The 25,657-nt window shown below is 35.4% G+C and overlaps 2 protein-coding genes across 8 annotated transcripts in view; one reads left to right on the top strand and one right to left on the bottom strand.

Moving 5' to 3' along the window:
• SNX14 (sorting nexin 14) overlaps positions 1-25,343 on the top strand; it is a 113,631-nt gene extending 88,288 nt beyond the window's left edge. For 5 of the 7 annotated variants that reach the window (XM_074187101.1, XM_074187102.1, XM_074187099.1 and 2 more), the window contains 6 exons: positions 13,341-13,464; positions 13,747-13,911; positions 18,785-18,880; positions 20,682-20,773; positions 21,033-21,089; positions 25,123-25,343. In XM_074187101.1, coding sequence (XP_074043202.1) covers positions 13,341-13,464; positions 13,747-13,911; positions 18,785-18,880; positions 20,682-20,773; positions 21,033-21,089; positions 25,123-25,161 — 573 coding nt within the window. In that variant the 3' untranslated portion in view covers positions 25,162-25,343. Of the gene's footprint in view, positions 1-1,185; positions 2,324-13,340; positions 13,465-13,746; positions 13,912-18,784; positions 18,881-20,681; positions 20,774-21,032; positions 21,090-25,122 lie in introns of those variants that run through there. The other 2 variants (XR_012468482.1, XR_012468481.1) reach the window with 2 other exon arrangements.
• Positions 10,659-11,517, bottom strand: LOC141487659 (F-actin-capping protein subunit alpha-1-like). Its single transcript, XM_074187111.1, has one exon. The coding sequence runs from the start codon at positions 11,515-11,517 to the stop codon at positions 10,660-10,662; it is 858 nt and encodes a 285-aa protein (XP_074043212.1). The 3' UTR covers position 10,659.
• Positions 25,344-25,657: the final 314 nt, after the last annotated feature.

The raw sequence follows: 25,657 nt of genomic DNA, 5'->3' as shown, positions 1-25,657 counted from the left end.
GGTGGACAAATTAATGAGAAGGTATGCTAACAGTTTTCATTCAGGTCTTTTTGCTAAGAATATGACTTGATTATGAGATTTAGCTGCCTCTGGCAATCTAGACAAGAGAATTCCTCTCTACCTAGACCATTCTGGTTGGTTTTCTCCTTCATGAGCTCAGTTATCCTAAACTCCAGTGGAGGGTCACCAGGGACTTGGGCTTAATGCTTTGGGGCTTCTTGAATCCTAGCTTCAACCTAAGAGAAGCCTGCAATGAAATCACCTAGGTTAGATTCTGTTTACATGTTAAACAAACTTGGGTGAAGTCCTGCCCAAGATCTCAGAGCCTGTACCCAGAAGATTAGACCAGTCTCACCAATGAGCCTTGTCCCTGAATAAAGAAGTATAAAGCCTGGATCCTAATTAGTAATGGGTTATTAATATAAGATAAAATAATAGTTTCTCTCAATATCTAATAGATTGACTGTTAAAAGTAGCGACAAAATATGCAAAACCATTGTTCATCTGGTATTAAAAATAATTTTAAGATGAGTGTTAAAAATGTTTAAAAAATGGACTTCCGGCCAAGATGGCAGAGAGAAGACAGGCACAGTTCTAAAATCTCCTGATTTTCCCCCATATATGATATGAAACAAACCTCTTAACAGAAATCTGGTCAAGAAAAGTCAGGAGAAAGTGCATCTACCTCAGGAATTCTCTTCCTAAATCCCTGGGTGAGTGTGGGTGCAGAGGGTAGACTGCCAGGAGCAAGGGACCAGTGAGAGCCTGGGAGCCTGGATTAGCCTTGGATTAGCCTGATTAGTCTGATTAGTGGTGGGGCTCCCCAGAGCCTGAGGGCCTGAGAATCAGACTGACTTGATCAAGGGCTAGAGCCTGGTTGACCAGGAGGGCTTGGGTCAGCTAGGGAGCAGAGGCATTGGTATTGGTGCTGACCCTCAGGAGCTTACCAGCAGGGCTAGAGGGGGAGTTCTGGTGTGGGAGAGCTGTGAACAACATCCCTGCGCCTTCATTTCAGCTAAAGCCTCTTCCCAGAACAAACACAATTACAGACTACCTCTGCCCCAGGCTAAAGCCAAGTAGCAGAACCATCTCCCTGACAAATAGGGAGTGTGATCACCTCACCCCAGGGTATAGCCCACTGTTGATCAAAGACAAGTATTTAACAACTTTAATCACTCCCTCCAGGTCAAGGGATAGGGCCTCAATCAAGGTCACAGACACTCCAGAGAAAGCAACCAGCACCCCCTACTGGCCAGCTGAAGATATTACACTCAGTGAGTAAAGCCTCAAGGGATCCCAACACCAAACCTCTTTGAACTAGCCCCTCCCCAACTCAGGGTCTTAGTAAAATGAAGAAAAGCCAGTGGAAAGGAGGGTCCGGAGAAAAATTCTTGGAAGGAAAAGACCCTAGTTCAGAGAGACCTAGAAGCTCTGAGAAAAATATGATCTGCTCTCCAAAAGACTTCCTTGAAGAAATAAGGAAGGAGTTTTTCATTTGGAAAATTTGGGAAAAGAAACCAAAGAGAAGATTGACACCTTGCAACAAGAAAACACATCATTGGAAAATACAATTGGACAAATACAAAATGAGAATAATTCTCTCAGATACTCAATTGGGCAAATACAAAAAGAAAATAATTCTCTCAAAACATCAATTGGTCAAATGGAAAGAGCTCTTTCAAAAACCAAATTGATCAATTGGAAAAGGAGTTGCAAAAGGTAAATGAAGAAAATTCTCTAAAAAAAAAAGAATGGAGTCTGTGGAAACTAATGGCTTCATGAGACAGCAAGAGCCTACCAAAAAAAAATAGAAGAAAATGTAAAATACCTCATCAGCAAAAACTGAGAATTATAGGTCTTCCTAAAAACATTGAAGAGAAAAAAAGCCTAGCCTTAAAATTACAGGATTTAGTGTTGGAAAATTTTCCTGATATCATAGAACCAGAGAACAGAATATTTATTGAAAGAATGCATCGCTCCCCTCCAGAAAGAGATCCTAAAATGAAAATACCAAAGAATGTTGTGGTCAAATTCCAGAACTATCAGATAAAAGAGAAAATCCTGTAAGCAGCCAGAAACAATCAATTTAGATACCAAGGAACCACAGTAAGGAGTGCGCAGGACCTGGATACATCAACATTAAGGGATCAAAGATCAAGGGAACTTGGAATGCAGCCAAGAATCCACTATCCGGCAAAACTGAGCCTTCTCTTTCAGGGGAAAAGATGGACATTTAATGAAATGGAAGACTTCCAACAATTCCTGATGAAAAAACCAGAGCTAAATAGAAAAATTATACATCAAACAGGAGATACATGAAAAGGTAAAAGAAGTTGGGGGGGGGGACATAAAGGAAAAAACCCTGCTATCCAGTAAGCATGGGAAAAAGAGTCCATAACTCTTAAGAATTGTAACTCTATCTGGACACTCATGATTCATCCATGAGACTGCTATCCAATGGGATGAAACTGGCTGTATCCCTACTTGGGAGAAAGACTCTAATAACTCTCAAGAATTGTAACTCTACTAGAGAATATACTTAGCCAGAAGTGATGGATATTCAGGATTTTCTATGACTCAGAATAATTTAAAAACACTTCCTTCTTAAAAAGGGGGACAGGAAGGAGACAGTAGGAGGGAGGGGATTGAATGGGGTAAATCTTATACATTAAGATGTATAAAATACCTATGGTAATAGAGGGGAAGAAGGGAGGAGATGAGAAACACTAGGGTCTTCCTCTTATCAGACTTGGCTTAAAGTTAACTTACACACACACTCAGTTAACTTAAAAAACATCTTACCTTTCAAGTACGAAAAGGGGAGGGGGGATGAAGACAGGGACGGGGAGAAAAGGGGGAACTAACAGAAGAAAGGGAAGGGGAAAGAAAGGGGTGGGGTGGCTATAGGAGGGCAAATGCTGAAGGTGGTGGTATTCAGAAACAAAATACTAGGGAATATGGATAAAGGGAAAAAATACAAACAGAGGGAAGATAGTATGGAGGGCAATAAAGAGTTAATTACAACTTTGAATGTGAATGGGATGAACTCTCCCTTAAAATGTAAGCAAATAACAGAGTGGACTAAAAACCAGAATCCTACAATATACTGTTTATGAGAAACTCATTTGAGGCAGAGAGATACATATAGAGTAAAGGTAAAAGGTTGGAGCAAAATATATTTTGCTTCAGCTGAAGTGAAAATGTTTAAAAATGGATTTGACTCCATTATCTGAATTTTGAAATTACTATTCTAAGGCAGATTGACATGTTGCTTTGTGAATTCCCCCATTCAGCCCTTCATCAACTTTTTCAACACTAAAGGGGTGGAGTTAGGACAATGATTTGATTCAGAACCAATTAATAACTTCTTTATTTTTATTTTATTTTGTTTTATTTCGTAAGGCAGTCAGGTTATGTGACTTTCCCAAGGTCACACAGCTGGACAAGTATTAAGTGTCTGAGACCAGATGTGAATTCAGGTCATCCTGATTCCAGGGCTGGTGCTCTATCCACTGTACCACCTAACTGCTCCCATAGCATTTCTTTAGGAACCACTTTGTCCTCCCAAATTTAGACTTTCAGATTGTAGTGCTCAGAGTTTCACAGCACTTCTTAAATTATTCTTTGCTTTACTAACTAAAACTTTGCTAATGTAGTTCTATAAATAGGCATGACCTGGTCCTAAATTGTAGCTGGGTATGATATCTGTTAGACAAAAAGCCTTTGAGGGGCTAAAAATCTTTATTTTAAATTGTGGATATCCAGTTTTAATGATAACCAATTTCTCTTTCTCGTAGTTGCAGTCTACAGAATAGAAGGAAAATATAATGAACAATAGGAATACCCTGGGCTTTGGAATAGACTAGTCTAGAGAGTTCTAGTGGGCTCTCACTATCCTGGAGTTTTAAGAAAAGAGTGAGCAAAATGAAATTCCATTTGATACTGAGACTGGAGGCAAGGAATGGGGTTTTAGAAGGAGATAGGAGGCAGAAGCAGTTTTTCTAAAGGGAAGATTTGTTTTTCAGAATTAAAAAATACATGGATGATGTCAGTGTTATTATAGTTTTAGTGCTTGACCAAATTACATGTATTTGTGTTCATTACTTTTGTCCTTACTGAACTCTTTTTTAAAAAAATTCATTTTGAACTTACATAAAGAAAAAAGAACATTTCCATGTATACCACACAACATAAAAATGATTCACCAAAAGATCAGGAATTTGCATTTCAGTTTACTTCTTGAAAACTTTTTTAAAGATTACATATCATTTTCAAAGTTACTCTCCTAAGTTTTCTTTTATTCCCTGCTATGCATTTTTTGCATATTTTTTCCTCCCTTTCTACCTTGCCAATGGAGATGGTTACCATTAGAGATAAAAATGTGTATATGTCTTATAGTCATCAGTTCTTTCTCTAGAGGCAGATGTTGATAGAGTATAATACATAACTTGGATGTTGTATAGCAAGGGGTCCCAGATAGAGAATTGTAAGTATGTTTTGGAGATTGACCCCAGCTGTCTTACTTAGATAAAGCATATCCTTGTTCCTTATCTAAAACATGGGATAAATGCTCCTTGAATCCCACCCCCATCCTGAGAGAACCCTGCAAATGAAAATTTTCCTAGCATATGACTTTCTGAATGAGGTCCAAAATTTTGCTATAAAAGAACTGTCCATTTTTCTCTAACGAGTCAAACTTGTTGACCCTGCTACTTGTCCTGTTAACTTTAACATCATTAAAGAAATTCCTGTGTGCTCTCTTTCTAATCTTAAAAATCAATCAGTTGTTCCATGTTCAGTTCTAATTGTTGCTTCTTGACCTGCATACAGGTTCCTCAGGATGTAAATATATCAATCTGATATTTCCATCTCTTTGAGGACTTAACAGATTTTGATTCCTGCCCCCCCTGCCCCAGTTAAAGACTTCAGTGTAACCAATGAAGCTGAAGTAGTTTTTTTTCTGCAATTTCCTTGCTTTTTCCATAATCCAACTAATGCTGGCAATTTGGTCTCTAGTTCCTCTGCCTTTGAAAACAATCTTGCTCTTCTGGTAATTCTTGGTTCACATATTTTCTTAAGCCTAATTTACCGAATCTTAAGTTTAACGTTTCTGTTATATGAAATATACACAGTTGTTTGTTAATTTGAACTTTCCTTGGCATTTCCCTTCTTTTAGGATTGGGACATAAACTGATCTTTTCCAATCAAGTGGCCAGTTGAGTTTTACAAATTTGCTGGCATATTGAATGCTCTTTAATATCCTCTTTTAGGATTTTTAAATAGTTCAACTGGAATTCCACCACTTCCATTAGCCTAATTATTAGCAGTGCTTGTAAGACCCACTTAACTTCATTCTCTAGGATGTCTGACTCTAGACCAGTAATCACAATATTGGGTAACAGTACTGTTAAGATCTTGTATACATTTTTTTGTGCATTCTTGCCACTTTTTCTCAATCCCTTCTGTTTCTGTTAGGTCCCTACCACTTTTGTCTTTTTTCATGCCCATTTTTGCATGAAACATTGCCTTGGTATCTCTTGTTTTCTTCTTTTGTATTACTCATTTAAGAAAAACCTTATTTTTTTTCTTGCTATTCTCTAGAGTTTTTAGTTGAATGGATCTTTCCTTTTCTTTTTTCCCTTTTCCTTTCCTTCTTTCCTTAGTTAAAACCCAGAATTAAAGTTCTTAGGGAAAATATCAACAATCTCATATATATATATATATATATATATATATATATATACACATACTCAGATGATGTCACCAAGATGACAGAAAGGGAAAAATTAAGATGCCTCTTCATGAGGGTAAAAGGAGAGAAGAAACTGCCTTAAAACTTAAGTAAAATAAAAAACAAATCAATTAAGATCTTGACAACTAGTTTCATCACTTCGTGTCAAATAGAGCTAGAAGAAGCAGTATCAGATTTTTATGGCAACTATAGCCATGAAATTAAGATGGTTGTTTCTTGGAAGGGAAGCTATGGCAAATCTGGACAGCATACTAAAAAGTGGAGACATTCCCCTTTGAAGCCATGGGGTTTTTTTTATTAACAATGTATGGCTGTGAGAGTTGGATAGTAAAGAAAGCTCTTGATATTTTATTTTTCCAAATACATGTTATGAAAGTTTTTCAACCTTCATCCATATGCATATATTTATATTTTTAAATTACAAGATTTCCTTCCAACCTCCTTTCCTACCCACCCCTCCTCTTGGCAGTAAATAGGTTAATATTATATATACATTTATATTAAACATGTATATTAGTCATTTTTGTATGAGGAATTAGGATTAAGGGAGAGAAATACATTTTTTTTTAAAGTGAATAATGTTCATCAGATAATGAAAGATGTATTTGTTTTGTTTTGTTTTGTTTTTCTTCCTCTGAATGGGGGATAGCATTGTCCATAGCTGATCTAAAAGGGTTATCTTAGTTCTCTGAACTGCTTAGAGGAGCTTGCATCTGTCAAGGTTCATCATCTCATAATGTTGTTGTTAATGTGTCCAATGTTCTCTTGTTTCTGTTCCCTTCGCCAAGCATCAGATCCTGTCAGTCATTCCATGCTTCTCTAGAGTCTGAACATTTATGGTTTCTTTTAGAAAAATGGTATTCCATAACATTCATATACCATAACTTGTTCAACCATTCCCCAGTTGATGGGCATCCCTTCAATTTCCAATTCTGTGCCACTACAAAAATAGCTGCTATATGAATATTTGGAACATGTGAGACTTTTCTTTTTTATGATTTTTTCTAGATATAGGCCTTGAATTGGAATTGCTGGGTCAAAAGGTATGAACAGTTTTATTGCTTTTTGGGCATAGTTCCATAATGGTTGGATCAGTTTACAACTCCACCAGCGATATTTAATGTCCCAGTCTTCCCGCAACTTCAGCAACATTGATCATTTTCCCATTTTTGTCATCTTAGCCAATCCTGATAGGTGTGAAGTAATACCTCATAGATATTTTAATTTTCATTTCCCTAATCAGTAAATGATTTAGAGCATTTTTTCATATTATTGTATGTAACTAATTTCATTTGAAAAATGCTTGTTCATAACTTCTGACCATTTATCAGTTGGGGAATAACTTGTAACCTTATAAATCAATTCTCTATATATTTTAAAAATGAGACCTTTATCAGAACTCATAGTTGTGAAGATTGTTTCCCAGTTTTCTGCTTTCCTTCTAATTTAGACAGCCCTGATTTTATTAGTCCAAGAACTTTTTAATTTAATGTAGTCAAAATCATTCATTTTGTAATTTATAATGTACTATTTCTTGTTTGATCATAAAATTTATTTCCTTTCCATACATCTGATAGAGCATTTCTCGGTCTAATAATTTATCTTTGGCTCTTTTATGTCTAAATCCTGTACCCATTTTGACTTTATTTTCATAAAGTGTGAGATGTGAGTCTATGCCTGATTTTTGCCATACTATTTTCCAGTTTTCCCAACTGTTTTTTGTCATATAGTGAGTTCGTATCCCAAAAGCTCATGTCTTTGGTTTTGTCAAACAGTAGGTTGCTGTAGTCATTTACTACTGTTTCTTTTGAATCCATTCTAATCCACTGATCCATTTCTCTATTTCTTAAGCAGTTTCAGGCAGTTTTGATGACTGCCACCTTATAGTATAGTTTTAGATCTGGGAGAGCTAGGCCACCTTCCTTTACATTTTTTTTTTCATCTGTTCCCTTGCTATTCTTGACCTTTTGTGATCTAGATGAATTTTGTTACTATTTTCTCTGGCTCAGTAAAATAATTATTTGGTAGTTTGTTTGATATGGCACTGAATAAATAGTTTAATTTGGGTAGAATTGTCATTTTATTATATTAGCTCAACCTAACCAAAAGCAATTGACATTTTCCCAGTTATTTAGATCTGACTTTGGGTGAGAAATGCTTTATAATTGTGTTCATACAGTTTCTGGGTTTATCTTGGGAGATATATTTCTAATTATTTAATGTTGTCTTTAGTTACTTTATTTTTTTTAGGATTAATGATAAATACATTTAATGCCACATTTTTAAAAATGTTATAGGCAAACTTAATGATTACCAAAAAAATCCTGGACAGAAAAGTGGATGCCAATTTGATTAAGCAGTAAGAATATCGTGTCCTACTAGAAGGAAACTTAAAAAGTTAAAATTTTAGTATAAAATAATTTAGTCTTGGGAGATGTCTAGTAATTATTAAGAAGCACCTAAGACTTGTAAATTGCGCTTATTTACAAGGAGATTTTACTTTTCTGTTTTTTACGTAATTACTAAGGAAAATATTGTTTGGTTGAAATATACATCTATTGTGTTATAGTTACTTTAAATGGAATTTCTCTATCTTTCTCTTTGGTGTTATTGTTCATATTTAGAAATGCTGATGATTTATATGGGCTTATTTTATACCCTGCTACTTTGCTGAATTTGTTAATTGTTTCAAGGAGTTTTTAAGATGATTTTCTCAGGTTTTCTAGGTAAACCATCATATCTGCAAAGAGTGAAAGTTTTGCTTCCTCATTGCCAATTCTGATTCCTTCAATGTCTTTTTCTTCTCTTATTGCTAAACCTAACATTTCTAATACTATGTTGAATAGTAGTGATAATGACATCTTTATTTCATCCCCTATATTGGAAATATATTAGTTTATCCCCATTATAGATAATATTTATTGATGGTTTTAGATAGATTTTACTTATTATTTTTAAGTAAAATTCCATTCCTAAATTTTCCAGTGTTTTTAATAGGAATGGGTGTTGTATTTTAGCAAAGGTTTTTTTCAGCACCTAGTGAGATAATCCTTTCATTTCTGTTTGTTTTGCTACTGATATGTTCAGTTATGTTGTGTTTCCCTAATATTGAATCGTCCCTGTCCAGGCGCTATAAATTCTACCTGATCATAGTATATTATCCTAGTATTGACTTGATGTAATCTCATTGTTAAAATTTTATTCAAGATTTTTTCATCAGTGTTCATTAGGGAGATTGGTTTATAATTTTCATTGTTTTGGTTCTTCCTAGTTTAGGTTTCAACACCGTAGTGGTATCATAAAATGAATTTGGCAGAAGTCCTTCTCCTATGTTTAAACAGTTTTATAGAATAGGAATTAATTATTCCTTAAATGTTTGGTAGATTTGATTTATCAATCTGGACCTGGAGACTTTTTCTTAAGGAGTTTATGGATGGTTTCTTCAGTTTCTTTTCCTGAAATGAGGCTATATTATTTCCTGTTCTGTTAATCCGGGCAGTTTGTATTTTGTAAATATCCATTTCATTCAGTTTATCAAATTTATTGGCATACAATTCAGCAAATTAGCTCTGAATTATCTCTTTAATTTCCTCCTTATTGGTGGTTAGTTTGTCATTTTCATTTTTGATACTGCTAATTTGGATGTTTTCTCTCTCTTTTTTAAATCAGATTAACCAAAAGCTTATCTGTTTTATTGACTTTTTTCATAAAACCAACTCTTCGTTTTATTTATTAGATCAATGGTTTTCTTGCTTTCTGTTTCAATCTTTCCCTTGGTTTTCAGAATTTCTAATTTGGTATTTAATTGGGGATCTTAATTTGTTCTTTTTCTAGCTTCTTTTTAGTTGCATACGCAATTTATTGATCTCTATTTTATTCATATAAGCATTTAGAGTTTTAAGTTCCCCCCTCAAAACTACTTTGGCTGTATCCCATAAATTTTGGTATGCTGTCTCATTATTATCGTTTTCTTGATATAATTATTGATCATTTCTTTGATTTGCTGTTTGATCCACTCATTTTTAAAATTAAGTTATTTAGTTTTCAATTAATTTTTGGCTCATTCTGTTACCCTTTATGACATGTAATCTTTATTGCATCATTGTCTGGGAAGTATGCATTTATTATTTTTGCCTTTCTGCATTTGATTATAAGGCTTTTATGCCTTAATACATAGTCAATTTTGGCATAGGTGCTAAGTATTGCAGAGAAAAAAATATATTCTTTTTTATCTCCATTAAGTTTTCTCCAGAGATCTATCATTTCTAAGTTTTCAAGATTTTTATTTACCTTCTTAACTTCCTTCTTATTTATTTTGTAGTTAGATTTATCTAGTCCTGAGAGAGGGAGGTTGAGATCCCCTATTATTAAAGTTTTGCTATCGATATCTCTTTGTAATTCACTCAGTTTTTCCTTGAGGAAGTTGGATGTTATATGACTAGGTCATACATGTTTAATAATAATGTAGCTTCCTTTTAAGAAGATGTAGTTTCTTTCCTTACCTCTTTTAATGAGGTTGATTTTTGCTTTTGCTTTATCTGAGATCAGGATTGCTGCCCTTGATTTTTTTACTTCACTAAAGCATAATATATTTTGCTCCATTCTTTTACTTTTACTCTTTTTTTTATCTCTCTGCTTCAAATGTGTTTCTTGTAAACAACATATTATAGGATTCTGGTTTTTAATCCATTCTGCTATCTATTTCTGACTTATGGGATAGTTCATCCCATTTACATTTTACAGTTAAGATTACTAATTCTGTATTTTCCTTCATGCTGTCTTTCCCCATTTATATTTTTCTCTTTTCTTTCCTCTTATGCCTCCTCACCAAAGCTTTACTCCCTTTCCTTTTTTTTCCCCCCTTCTTCTTTTTTGCATGTTACAATCAGCGAATTTCACATCCAGACTTAAGCATTTTGCATTTCTTTGCCAATCTTGTAGCCGAGTATCTTGTTCCAGTCGATTTTGGTTCCGGTGACTGGAAGCTGCCTGCTCAAGGCCTTGAATGTGGTGTCCAACATTGTCTGATAATTCTCACTAATCGCAGACTGATATTCATTTTCAGCATGTTCTATGATTTTAATAAATTCCTTGGCAGTTTGTACATCATCAGTAACAGTTACTGAATCCTGTACATCTTTGTGACTAACCAACTGAACTTTACCATCTTCATAGTAATGAACCTGAATCTTTAGCATTCCAACCACCTGAGCTGTAGGTGGGGTGATGGTAAACTTCCACTCTGATCTCCAACGACCATTCCAGAAGTTTTTAGGCTGAAATTGGTGGCTCTCAATACAGGCAATAATAGTCTTCTGCCCATCCATAATTTTAGCATAAACAGTACAGAAGCTGTTGGAATAATGATCTTTCACATAGGCCCTTAATGCACTGTCACAGGATTCCCTCCTTGATTTCAGAGCTCCATCTATGTCCTCAGGTTGGGGGTCACTTGCTTCTTTCCATAAGTGATCAAACTTAAAGGAAACTTTATTTCTTGGATCTAAAACCCTGCCACTACCCAGGTTGCCATGTTCTGTAATTAAGACCTGATCATCATATCCTTCTATTTTCACTGGAGTGAACTGATCCATATTATACTGGGCAAATGCATGAGCTGCCCCTTCCCCGAGAAGATTGTCATTGTTAAGTGGTAACTGGACATCATTAAACACTTCATTAAATTCTTCTGGGGGAGCATGAGTTATGAATTTGGCAGCTATCCATACCTTCTCATCTGACACCCAATCCTTGAAGTTGGTCATCTTGGGCTGCTCTGGCCCAGCCCCTCCCTTTCCTTTTTTAACTTTTCTTTTAAAATTTAATTTTCAATTTATTTTCACTTATACCATTGCCTTCCCCTTTAAATAGTCCCTTCTTCCCTTCTCTTTCCCCTTCCTCTACCCCCTCCCCCTTTTCCAGTAGAATCCAATAGAATTTTAAACCTAAGTGGGAATGTATTGTATTCACTCTCTGGGTTAAATCTATTGAATAGAACACTCTCCCCTCTTTCTGTCTAAAATTATAAATATTTGCACCTCTTCACCTGGTGTTATTTATCACTTAAGTACTATTAATCAAGTATCATCAATCACAGTTGTATTAATTGATTGCTTGATGAGCTTAAAGTTCTATAAAAGTACCATCATTGATTGATTGATTGATTGATTGTTTAATAAGCAACACCTCAAAGTCACTAAGTAGCCTTCCCTCTTCTGTCTCACTAGAAGTATACTTTTAAAGACTCTTGAATTACATCAAATTAAAATAATTTCTTACCTTACCCCCTTTTCAAGTACCCTCCAAAGACACTCAGTCCTCATAAGCCAAAATTTAATTCAAAGCCAAATCATTTCATGAACCATTTGTACCCTTACCCTCAAGCATACTTACTGGAAACCATATTTGCCCTCTACTCTCCCCGCTCCACCCCCCCCACCTGCTCTCCACCCAGAGTACTTAATCCCTTGTTAAGTAGAGTATAGATTAAGTCCAACCCTGATTTGATTAACTATAAAATCTTTAACTGCTGTAAATCCCGGGAGTGCTCTGAAGGGCTCTCTTAAAAACTTTACAATTGATTGTAAGTTATGGGAGACACTGACTCAGGTCTGCCTACCTTATGATGCCCTCATTAGGGGAAAGTGCTAGGTTTTGTCAGCACAGCTGAATTAAAGTAAGTCAAAGGAAACTGAGACACTTAAGTATAGAGTAAACACCCCTGCTTTTCATCAGGGCTTTTTGTCTCAAACAGAGTGATATCATCTTGTTCTTTTTCAGTGGAGAGACAAGACCCAACCATATCCATATCCTCTAGATCCAATCTCTTCAATTATTTTCAACCCTTAAGTATCCAAAGAGAAATATTAATATTTTTTAATTTTAAAATCTATTCCTTTTTTAAACAATATATTTATTTTTGAATTTTACAATTTCCCCCTAAATCTCAATTACCTCCCTCCAACCCCCACAGAAGGCAGTCTGTTAGTCTTTACATTGTTTCCATGCTATACATTGGTCTTTTGAGAGAGAAATATCATTAAGAAAAAAAATAAAATATAAGCAATAGCAAGATTATATACTAAGTTTTTTTTTTTAATTAAAGGTTATAGGTAGTCTTTGGTCTTTGTTCAAGCTCCACAATTCTTTCTTTGGATACAGATGGTATTCTCCATTGCAGATACCCCCAAATTGTCCCTGATTTGTTGCACTTATGAAATAAGCAAGTCCATTAAGGTTGATCATCAACCCCTTATTGCTGCTATGGTGTCAATGTTCTTCTGGTTCTGCTCATCTCGGCATCAGTTCATGGGGTTCAATACATTTTTATATGGTTAACAGGATTTCTGTTGTAGTTAAGCTGAAAATAATATGGCATTTATAATATAGAATCTTTACTACAGTTGTGCTGATTAATGGAATTTGCTTTTTACATTTTGTTAGCACCAATATTTTTTATGGAATCATGTATAGGAATTTGTAGGAGAGGGAGAACATCATTGTCAGTTTCTTTTGTTTCATTCATGAAGAGTCATGACATGTCTTTAGTGTTAATCTGTAGTAAAATATTTATAATTTGAATTTTCAGCTTTTCAATGACCTTTTCAAGAACAATGCAAATCGTGCTGAGAACTCAGAGAGAAAACAAAATCAAAATTACTTTATGGAGATCATGACTGTAGAGGGAGTCTATGATTATTTAATGTATGTAGGTAAGGGATGATTTTTCCTCCTACTACTTTTTCACTCAGTTTTATTTTGCATCAGATGCTAAGTGATGTATCCACAAAGAGTTGAACTTCAGAATCTGTATTTAATTGGACATTAAATTTTTTTTAAACTTAGTATATCAATCAGAATTGACTACTGACATGTTAAAGTTCTTAATAGTCTTTGTGGGTACAACATTGACATGACAATTAGAATAATTTTTATATGATTTATTCATAAATGTGAGAAATTTTAAGAAGAGGAAAACATATCATTGTTTTTAGGTCGAATGGTTTTCCGGATTCCTGATTGGCTTCATCATTTCTTGATGGGAATACGAATCCTCCTGAAAAACACCTTAGAGACTTATACCGATTACTATATGCAGTGCAAACTGGAGCAACTATTTCAGGAACACCGTTTAGTCTCACTTATAACACTTCTCAGAGGTTTGTATTTTTCATTTTTATATTATATTTTTTGTGTGCTCTTTTTTTAAAATTACATGATAACTATTATATATTTAAAAGGAATAGCAAGTTATACATAATAGATTTGCAGTTTCATGTACAATCATCTTTTTTTTCCATTCTATACTATGGAATTGTTTATTTTATTTCTTTTTTTAATTAAAGATTTTATTTATTTTGAGTTTCACAATTTTTCCCCCGATCTTTCTTCCCTCCCCCCACCTCCCCATAGAAAGCAATTTGTCATTCTCTACATTGTTTCCATGCTGTACATTGATCCAAATTGAGTGTGATGAGAGAGAGATCATATTCTTAAGGAAGAAACATCAAGTATAATAGATAACAAGATCAGACAATAAGATGTCAGGTTTTTTTTTCTAAATTAAAGGGAATAGTCCTTGTATTTTGTTCAAACTCCACAGTTCTTTCTCTGGATACAGATGGTATTTTCCATTGCAGACAGTCCAGAATTGTCCCTGATTGTTGCACTGATGGAATGAGCAAGTCCATCAAGGTTGATCATCGCCCCCAGGTTGCTGTTAGGGTGTACAGTGTTTTTCTGGTTCTGCTCATCACATTTTGTGTGCTCTTTTGAGTAATTGTCATATACATATCAATCACTTCACTGAGAAAATTCTGTAATTCTTTGGAGAAAGTTATTTGTGAGCATATTCTCCATGTTAATATTCCTTTGGAATATGAATGGTCTTACTTTTTTTTTTCTATAAAATATAGCAGTCCTGCATACTAATGAAATAAAAATCAAAGAACCATTAAAGAAAATATTTTAGAAAACAAAATGGCATTTACCTGAAAAATAGTTCCAGGTTTCCAAGATGTGCCATGAGGAATCATAAAGAAGAAAGGAAAAACAAATGCTGAGTTCAAAGAACAAAGAGTTAGTTTATAGTACATTAAGGGGAATAGTTTGAAACATAAGAAAGATATGTTAGAATCAGACTGATGAGACCCCTGAACATTAAGCTAAATAGTCCAAATTTTTCCTAATAGGTTACAGGGAACCATTAGAGCTTTTTTCAGGAGTACGATGTGATTGAGATCAGAACTATACATTAAGAAGATTACTTAAGCCTAGTTTTATAAAATGAATTTGAGAGGAGAGAGACCAGTTTAGAGAATTACAATAGTTCAGATAAGGGTAATTTGGATTATTTGGTATCTCATTGAGGAGGAATTGCTGACTGAGTTTTCTAGCCTCAGTGATTAAAGAAAATATTGTCATCATTAGAAAGCATGGAGAAGTTAAGGAGGGCAAGGTTTATAATTCATTTCTGTTCCCCTCTCCAGCATTTTTAATACAAAATTTTTTAGATTCTGTTTTACTACTTGTTGCATCATTATTTATTACTAATTTTATTTTATTATGGTCTATAAATGGTAGTACATTGAATCTCTTTTTTCCATATTTTTGCCTATTTCATCTTTGTAGTCTGTGTATGATCAGGTGTTTTTGTAGGTTTCATGAACACTGAAAAAATTATATTATTTATTTTTGTAACTAAAATCTCTATGTAGACCTGAATTATATAATACTCTTATTAGCTCTCTGATTTCCTTTTTATTAATCTTTTTGTTGAATTTATAGTATTTTTGATAGGTGTTTAAAGCTTCCATTTCTGATTTTATCTAGTTTTTCTTTATAAATTTTGATTCCAAATAATTAAATGCTTTTAGACTTGATGTACTCGTGTAAATACTTTTAAAGTACAATATAATATTTTGCCTTGCTTTTAAAAAGAATTTTCTGGTTGAAAATTTGGTTTGTTGTCATTAGTTGCACTTATCAGTCAGTAAGTCTTTACAAGTGTCTACTCTGTGGCAGGTAGCAGGTATCCCCACTAAGTTCTGGGGATACAAACACAGACAAAAGGTATTCCAGCTCTCAAAGAACTCAGGCTAATGAGGGAGACAGTATGCTAACATCTATGTACAATTAAGATTCATATAGGATAAATTGGAATCATCAGAGGAAAGCCACTTAGAATAAAGGCTTCTTGTGGAAGGTAGAATTTTAGTTGAAACTTGAATGCAAGAGGTGAGAAGGGATCAAATTCCAGGCCTGGGGGACAGCCTATTAAAATGCCCAAAGTCACGGGATGGAGTATTTTTTTTTTGCAAGATATAACAAGGAACCCAGGGTTACGAGATCCAAAAGTATATGATGATAGGAAAAAAGAGTAAGTTATAAGAAGATTGAAAGATAGTAATGGGGATGGTGATAAAGGGCTTAGATTACCAAACAGGATTTAATATATCATCTGATAATGGGTAGCCACTGGCATTTCTTGAATTGGGGACATTGGGTGGAGGAAGTGATGACAGGATAATAACCAAACTTTTAGAACATCACTGACAGCTGAATGGAAGGTGGGCCAGAATGGGAGATTCTAAGCAGAAGGCAAGTGATACCTGCCCTAGAATGGTTGTGGAACCAGAAGAGAGAAGGTGGCATACAGACGTATGTGACATCAGATAGAATATGGGCAGTGAGAATAAGAGACCCATACCTAGGCTGTGAGCCTGGGTGAATTGAAGGATGGGGTCATCTTCAGTAAGAAAAGGAAAGTAAGGAATTGTTAAGTGGTTATTCTGTTGTGTCAGCCTCTTTGTGACCCCATTTGAAGTTTTGAGGAAACTGTGGGAAATAGGGTAAAGTCACTTTCCCAGAATCACACAGCTGTTTAAGTATCTGAGGCTAGCTTTGAACTCAGGTCTGTACTCCAGACTAGAAACTATCCACTGCACTACCTTTAGCTGCCCTGAGAGCATTAAACTTAGCAGAGTTTGAGGACTAACATAATGAATTCAGTTTTGGATATATTGGATTTAAGATATCCAGGTTAGAGACTTGTGGTTGATATTTGGAGAAGAGAGTCTGGAGGCTAGGGAAAGGGGTTGATCTAGATATGTAGATTTGAGATTCATCAGCATAGAGAATATAATTTAATCCATAAGAGCTGATGAGATTTTCAAGTGAAATGGGATCCAGGAAGAATAAAAGAGGGCCCAACACTGAGCCTATAAGGTCATTTGTGGGCAGTGACCTATTTGAAAATCCAGGTAAAGAAAATGAGTGATTAGTCATATGGAAAAGAAGAGAACCAAGATAAAAGTACTGACTTGAAAACCTAGAGAAAAGAAAATATCAAGAGATGAAACTAATGCATTGTCAGAGATCAGAATAAGGATTTAGAAGATGCTTAAGTTTTTACCTTGAGAAAAGCAATGATAATTTTGGAGAGAGCAGTTTTGGGTGAAATACAAGAAAAAAGTAAGAGGGAAGGAAGTAGTCATTAACTGTGGATGGCTTAAAGTGGTTTATCCAGAGAGGTATGGAATAATAGCTAGTAGGGAATGGACAGATCAAACCAGGACTTTTTGAGGATGAAGGAGATATGTTGGGAAGTATCCAGTAGAAAGGAAGAATTTGAAGAGAAGTGGAAGCCAAGATGACAGATGGGGCTTGGGCTGGTTGGCAAGTTTTTCCTGGGCCACAAAGCTAGAGGCATTGATCATTTCCATCCTATCTCTCATGGGTCAGACATGGCTTCTCTAACATTGACTGTGCAGATAAATGGGACCTTAGACAGATTCACTGGGACATCTAGGTGTAGTGATCCAGGAAACTGGAGTTTTGCTCTGGATGTAGAAGTTCAAGCATTGAAGAGAAGGGATCTTCCCTTTAACTCTGCCCAATCTTATCCACCTCATCTATTAGAATCAGAGGATTTTCTGTCTGGGTCTTTTGAAACACTGGATTATCTTCTCTGGCATGACTCAAATATATGTTTTCCTGTGTCCCTTGATTTCTGCCACATCAGTCATGCCTCCAGCATTGAACTGGAAATCCTATTCAAAACACTTGCAGTGGAGCAAGCAATGCTTGTCTTGGCCATTCCTGGAGGCCCATAGAAACAAAGGATCTTCCCTTGTGTTGTTCCTAAGAGTAAGCTCACAGCAGTAAATTCTACGATGTGCTTCTTGACATTTTCCATGTCATAATAATCTTCCTGACTGTTGCACTGATGGAATGAGCGAGTCCATCGGGGTTGATCGTCACCCCCCCCCCCCCCCATTGCTGTTAGGGTGTACAGTGTTTTTCTGGTTCTGCTCATCTCACTCAGCATCAGTTCATGCAAATCCCTCCAGGCTTCCCTGAATTCCCATCCCTCCTGGTTTCTAATAGAACAATAGTGTTCCATCACATACATATACCACAGTTTGCTAAGCCATTCCCCAACTGAAGGACAGTTATTTGATTTCCAATTCTTTACCACCACAAACAGGGCTGCTGTGAATATTTTTGTACAAGTGATATTTTTACCCTTTTTCATCATCACGTCAGGGTATAGGCCCAGTAGTGGTATTGCTGGATCAAAGAGTATGCACAAAAAATGAATGTTTTAAAAAAGAAAAAACAAAATAAATTTTAAAAAAATTGACTTTCATATTAAAAAAAAACCCTCAAAAAAGAAACCAAGAAAGCCCACAAAGATTTCCAGAAAACAGATAAAGTGTTTCTAGGTCACTTTGCTTTTCAGTTATCCATCCCTCCCAATTCTGTCCTCAGTCAAGATTGCACACTTTTCATATTTTTCTCCTTGCTTAATATAATTGTTACTCAGCCTACCTAGAATTGTTAGCTTGAGTTAACAGAAGGGAGAATCCTAGGAATAAGAGTGAGGTCATAAAATAGTACTGCTGCTTATTTGTTAAACTTTGAATAAAGTGTAGTATAAAGAGAATGACTTGCTTTTTTACTTTTGTTGGTTGAAGTCTTGACCATAAACAATTGAGAATTTTCACAGACCTTTCTCTTTGGTCCTTTTAGATGCTGTTTTCTGTGAAAACACTGAACCTTGTTCTCTCCAAGACAAGAAGAAACGAGCAAAACAGACCTTTAAAGAAATGATGAACTACATTCCAGGTATGATATTTGTAGAAAATAATTAAGTATATGTTGGATTTTTGTTTTGTAAAATCTGAAGGAGTATCTTTTACTGAAGTCACAAAATAAATTACAGTTAATTTCAGGATAAAAATGTTCATTTCACAGAGTTAAAAAAGGATGAAATGGGTGTTCAGTTAAACATTGTTTTATATTTAAATTGTTAGATTAAAGGATTATAAGGAAAAAAAATCTTGTTTTTTTCCCCATTTGAAATTAGTGAATGAATTAACTAGTAAAATCTTGAAGTTTCTAAGAATATTTGACCAAAAAAATAGTTTCTGAGATTCATTTCATTAATAAATAGTAATCAAGCTAGTCATCACTATATCTTTCTTTCCCCCTCCTTTTTGGGATATAAAACCGTATCATTTGTTTGAACTAAATCATTTCTTGTTTCTTCACCTACATAAGATTTCATATTCCTTCTCTAAGATATTATACAGACTGTATACCTCAGGCTTGTAATGCACCCTCTCCTCATCTCCACCTCCACCACTATATTCTTTTGTTTGTTTCTTTTTGCAAGGCAATGGGATTAAGTGACTTTTCCAAGGTCACATAGCTGGTTAATTATTAAATGTCTGAGATGAGATTTGAACTCATCTGGAGTCCTCCTGACTCCAGGGCCAGGGTCTAGCTTAACCTTAACTTTCTAGGTAAAGTCTTGCCTGTTTCACTCATCCCCCAAATTACATTGTATTTATTTTATATAAATGTTCTGTGTGCTTACATGTGTTGTTTTGGTTCTAATAGAACGGAAGCTCCTTGAAAACAGGAACTATTTCATTTAAATCTTTGCATCCCCAACATTGGGTAGCTAGGCCTGGAGTGAGGAAACCTGAGTTCAAATGTGACCTCAGATACATACTAGTTGTATGACTCTGGATAAGTCACAATTGTTTGCCCACATTTCCTCATTTGTAAAATGAACTATAGAAGGAAATGACAATCACTCCAGTATCTTAGTCCAAAAAACCCCAGAAAGGTGGAGTCATAAAGAGTTAAGACAAGATTGAAAACAACTAAACAACCACATCCCCAACACTAAGCAGCTGGCCATACAATGCTTATTATAAATTGGTTGATTGTTTATGCTATTAGATGGGTTAAAACTAATCTGATCCCTTGCATATACAATTTAATAAGCTTCCTTGAGGGCATGGATTGCCCACATTTTTATCTTTATCTCAGTTGCTGGTATATGGCAGATATTTAGTTGTGTGTTGAACTTAATTTTTTTAAAACTTTTTTTGTTTTTTGCAAGACAATGGGGTTAAGCGGCTTGCCCAAGGCCACACAACTAGGTAATTATTAAATGACCAAGGCTGGATTTGAATTCAGGTACTCCTGACTCCAGGGCCAGTGCTCTATCCACTGCGCCACCTAGCTGCCTCGAATTTAATTTTTGAATATAGAAATTACCTAAAGCAAATGAATCTGGCTAAATATATTTGTGACAATATAAAATAAAATTAAGGATTTTTTGAGTAGGTAAAAAGGAAAATAGTAACATGTTTCCTGTATAGACCTCATTAATTGAATTTGAGCTTTTTATTTTAGATTATATTTATCTCTAATGCTAAAAGCAGTGATGTTTTAAAATTTTGACAAAAACATAAATCAACAGCTATTTATATAAAGGTTAAAAGGGTAATTCATGATGTTAACCTGAGAGAGAGTCAGACAGACAGAGAGATGTCTGAAAGCAGGTTGGGGATTTAACTATTTTGTAATAGTCTTTTTCAAAAAATAATACGTAATTTTTTGCTTTCTTTAGATTTTATAGGTAAATGTATTAGTGATGAAGCTAAGTATGAAGGTATCAGACTTCTGTTTGATGGCCTCCAACAGCCAGTACTGAACAAACAGGTAAGGTGGAATCTTACTTTGAAATGTTGTCTTAGGTAATGGAATCCTTTAGCCATATATGGGTACAAATGGGTACAGAAATAACTTCATATTATAATTTTCCCAAATCAGGAAATCCTATGCACGTCAAGTATACTATAAGTTATGGATTTAAAATACTTTGCTTTGGAGACAAAGTTATCAAGTAATTTGAGTAATTTTACGACCTTCTTTGACTATTGCCATTTAATACAGATTTTTCTTTCTTTTTACATGTTAGTTGACTTATGTTCTACTGGACATTGTGATACAGGAGCTTTTCCCAGAACTCAGTAAGGTAATGAAATGGCAAAACATTTTATTTTTTTGAATTTTTTTTTTTTTTTACTTTCTCTTATGTGATTATAAACACAGGAACTGAGGTTTTGGCCACAGTTCTTTTTAAAAGTAACATTTGGGAGGGCAGCTTGGTGGCGCACTGGATAGAGCACTGGTCCTGGCATCAGGAGTACCTGAGTTCAGATCCGGCCTCAGACACTTAATAATTACCTAGCTGTGAGGCCTTGGGCAGGCTACTTAAGCCCATTTGCCTTGCAAAATCCTAAAAGAAAAATTTTTTTTAAAAAGTAACATTTGGGAGGCATCCAGATGGCTCAGTGAATAGAATCAGGAGGATTTGAGTTCAAATTTGGCCTCAGACACTTAATAATTACCTAGCTGAACTTGGGCAAGTTACTTAAACTCATTGCCTTGTAAATACCAAAAAAGAAAAGTAATATTTGTCATTAATATGTTTATAATTTCCTTGATCCATTATATATGAAGAAAGAACTAAAGTAAACTCATTTTAACATCCCAGGGCCTCAGTTACCTGACATCTGTCAAATGAAGATCCTGAGCTAGATAACTTTGAAGGTCTCTCCTAGCTTCAAATCTGTTCTAAGAACTAGTATTTGTTTATGAAATAACTGAGTCCTTTCTGTCTTCATTTTATTTTTTTTTTCCAGTTCTTCTCAGTTAAAGTAGAAAGCCATGGGGTACTTGTTGCTTGTTTCCTCGAGTGGAGTTGGAATATAAATGTTGGCATTGTAAAACTAACTACAAGGGGGTAGGAACAAAATTTAGGTACAAGTTCAACAGATATTTATTGAGTTGGGGAAAATAAGCATGTTTTAGAAATCTTTTGAGGTTACCAGTAGATTTATACTGTGTAAACCTCGTCAGCTGCATTTGAGAATTAATGGTCCTGAAGGCACAGAAGTACAGGAAATAGAAAATTGAAATATTATATCTATCAGCCTCAGGCAGTAAGAGGTGTGATCTTGAACAAATCCCTAACCTCTACCTGCTTCAGTTTTCTCATCTATAAAACGGAGGTCCTCTCAGGGTTGCTTTGAAAATCAAATGAGATTTTTTTTTTGTAGAGCACTTTTATTTATTTTTTTAACATTACTACAGTAATCATGTTGTAAATGTAAACATAATTCCTCACCCCCTCCCCCAATAAAGAAAGAGAAACCTCAAGAAAAGTGAGGGGGGGGAAATTACTTTAATTTTTTTTCTTGGAATTGCTAGCTCTATTCCCCTCCATCTTATTCCTTCTCACTCCCATTTATTCTGTTCTCTTTCTCTTTTCACCCTGTCCTTCCCCCGTGTTTTATCTGTCCACCTTCTCCCACTATCTTCCCTCTTTAATATCACCTAGATACCTCCCTGCCCCGCCCCATCCCTTTCCTCTATTTTCTGTAAGATAGATTTCTATACCCAATTAAGTGTGTATATTATCTCCTCTCTGAGTCTCTTCCAATGAGAGAGACTTACTTGTTCCCTTCCCCCTTTTTTACTCCATTGCAAAAGCTTTTTCTTGCCTCTTTTACATGAAATATCTTAGCCTACTCTACTTCTCCTTCCCTTTTTCCCCCCCGACGTTCCTTTCTCCCCCATTAACTCCATCTTTCTAATATTATTATACCTTCATATTCAGCTCCCTCTTATGCCTTGACTAAATATACCTCTTCTAACTGCTCTAATAAATGAGAAGGTTCATATGAGTTATCATAAGTATCATCTTCCCATGCAGGAATACGTGCAGTTCAACATCAAGTCCTGCATAATTTGTCCTTCCCATCCACCTTCTCTATGTTTTACTTGAATCTTGTACATGAAGATCAAACTTTCTGTTCAACTCTGGTCATTTCAAGGGGAAAGTTTGAAAGTCCCCTATTTCATTGAATGTCCATCTTTTCCCCTGAAAGATGTTCAATTTTGCTGGGGAATTGATTCTCCATTATAATCTAAGTTTTTTTGCCTTCCAGAATATCATATTCCAAACCTTGCAAGCCCTTAATGTAGAAGCTGCTAAATCCTGTATTGCCCTGACTCTAGCGCCATGATATTTGAGTTGTTTTTTTCTGGCTGCTTGTTGTGTATTTTCTGCCTGACTTGGGATCTCTTTCAGGAAATGATCAGTGTATTCCCTCAATTTTTATTTTACCCTCTGCTTCTAGGATCTCACGACAATTTTCCTAGATTATTTCTTGGAAAATGAAGTCTACACTCTTCCTTGTCATGACTTTCAGTTATCCTGGTAATTTTTAAATTATCTCTCCTGGATTTGTTTTCCAGGTCAGTTTTTCCAGCGAGTTATTTCACATTTTCTTCTAGTTTTTCATTCTTTTGGTTTTGTTTCATTGTTTCTTGATTTCTCACGAAATCATCAGGTTGCCTTTGCCCTATTCTGTATTTGAAGGAATTATTTTCTTCAGAGAGCTTTTTCTTAAATCTACTTTTCCATCTTACCAATTCTACTTTTTAAGGCATTCTTTTCCTCATTGACCTTTTGAACAGTTTTTTTCCATTTGACCTAAGCTGTTTTTAAGATGTTATTTTCTTCAGGTTTTTTTTTTTTTTTTTTTTTTTTTTGTAATTCTTTCACCAAGATGCTGGCTTGATTTTTATGATTTTCCCTCATTGCTCTCATTTCTCTTCGCAATTTTTTCTCTACTTCCCTTATTTGATTTTCAAAATCTTTTTTGAGCTCTTCCATAGCCTGAGACCAATTCCTATTTTTCTTGGAGGCTTTGGATGCAGAAGCTTTGACTTTGTTATCTTCTGAGTCTGTGTGTTTTGATCCTCCATGGGACCAAAGTAATTGTTAAGGTGAGGCTCAACTTCCAGGATGGAGGATGCACTTTTCCAAGCTTTTGAGGGTTTTTGCAACTGTTTTCAGGCATACCCCCAGGGATCTCAATTCCTTCAAGGTCTTATGGGAGCTCTGACTTCTCTCCTGATCTGTGCTTGACCACAGCACTCCCCTCTGCCCTGGAGCTGTGAGGAGGATCCCTTCTCCACTGCGACAGTATGGGCCCCCAGTTTGGGCCCTGGATCTGAGTATGGGCAAAGCCACAGAGGCCTGCCCAAGAGAAAGCACAGGGTCCTCTTCAGTCTCCCCTGACCTCCTCACTGTCTGTAGGCTGAGTATTCTGGAAGTAACTTCTGGGGGGCTTCGCAGGCTGCTTCTAGGTCCCAGGGCTGTGCTGAGACCTGCACTGATCTGGGTTCTACTCTCACTTTGGGGTGCAGTTTTTCCACTGACCTTCCATGGTAATCCCTGATCTGAGAGGTCTGGAAACAGCCCCTACTGCCATGGACCAGGTACCCCCCAGGAACCTAGATGCCCCTTGGGCTGTTCCTGGATGACTGTCTCTGTGGTGCTTTCTAACCCCCATGTAATAGACCTTTCCCAAGTATCTTCCAAGTTGTTTCACTCACTCTTTCTGTAAGTTCCACCACTTTAGAATTTGGTTAGTCATTATTTAGAGCCATTGGAAGCTCTCTGGGGGAGAGCTGCCAGGATTTCCTTCCTTCACTCTGCCATCTTGACCTTGCCCCCATGAGATTCTATTTTTAAGGGGTTTGGTTTAGTGGCTAGTACATTATAGGCATTTAACAAAGTCTTGATCTCCTTCTCCCTTTCCTCGCTCCAGTTTATTTCATCCTTTCTTTTTTTCTTCTCTCTTTCTCACCTTTACTCTTTTAAAATGAAAATTCCAGGAGAAAATCAACAATTGAAGGAAGAAGCAACAGGGGTAGAGGGATCTTCCATGGGAATAGTGCTGCTGGAGCTTGGTAGAAAAGCCTAGAGTGTATGTGAGAAAAAGGTGAAGACCAAATCTAGAACAATGATTTGTCACTATTAGGAGTGGGAGTTGGCTATTTGCATGCTGTATATTTCTCTGACTTTTTAATTAGTCCTATAATCTTCTTGGCAATTAATAAAAAGAATTGCTTAGTATTTTATTTGAGACAATTTGATTTGGAAATGCTTGTTGTACTCTATATTATATTGATTGAGTTTACTTTTACTCTAGGTTCAAAAGGATATTTCTTCTGTATCATCCTGGATGTAATAAACTGGGATTTGGACTGAGAAAAAACTTCAACACATACAATCGAAACTGGCCATACTACTAGTACAGAAGAAATAGGATATATTCTGTTCCTTTTTTTGTATATTTTTGTAAATATCATGTAATTTAATATCTGAAAATTGCATTGCTTTTCTGTTTTAATAAAGATTAACACAAATTTATTATTGATTAAATTGAATTTTCTTTATTAGTTTTAATTATACCTTCTCCAAATCTTGCTTCTCTTTAGTATTGCAGTATTCATTTTTATTCTAGATTTGTGGTGGTAGTAGTAGTGTAGGGAACTTATTTTCTTTTATTTATTTGTTTATTTTTATTTTTTATTATCCCCTAATCTTGCTTCCCTCCCCCTACCCCCCACAGAAGACAGTCTGTTAGTCTTTACATTGTTTCCATATACGTTGATCTAAGTTGAATGTGATGAGAGACAAATCATATCCTTAAGGAAGAAAAATAAAGTATTGTGCCTGATTGT

The sequence above is a fragment of the Macrotis lagotis genome, chromosome 5, assembly GCF_037893015.1.
Source record: "Macrotis lagotis isolate mMagLag1 chromosome 5, bilby.v1.9.chrom.fasta, whole genome shotgun sequence".
In the NCBI taxonomy this organism is placed as follows: Eukaryota; Metazoa; Chordata; class Mammalia; order Peramelemorphia; family Peramelidae; genus Macrotis; species Macrotis lagotis.
This window is presented reverse-complemented; position numbering and strand designations above follow the sequence as displayed.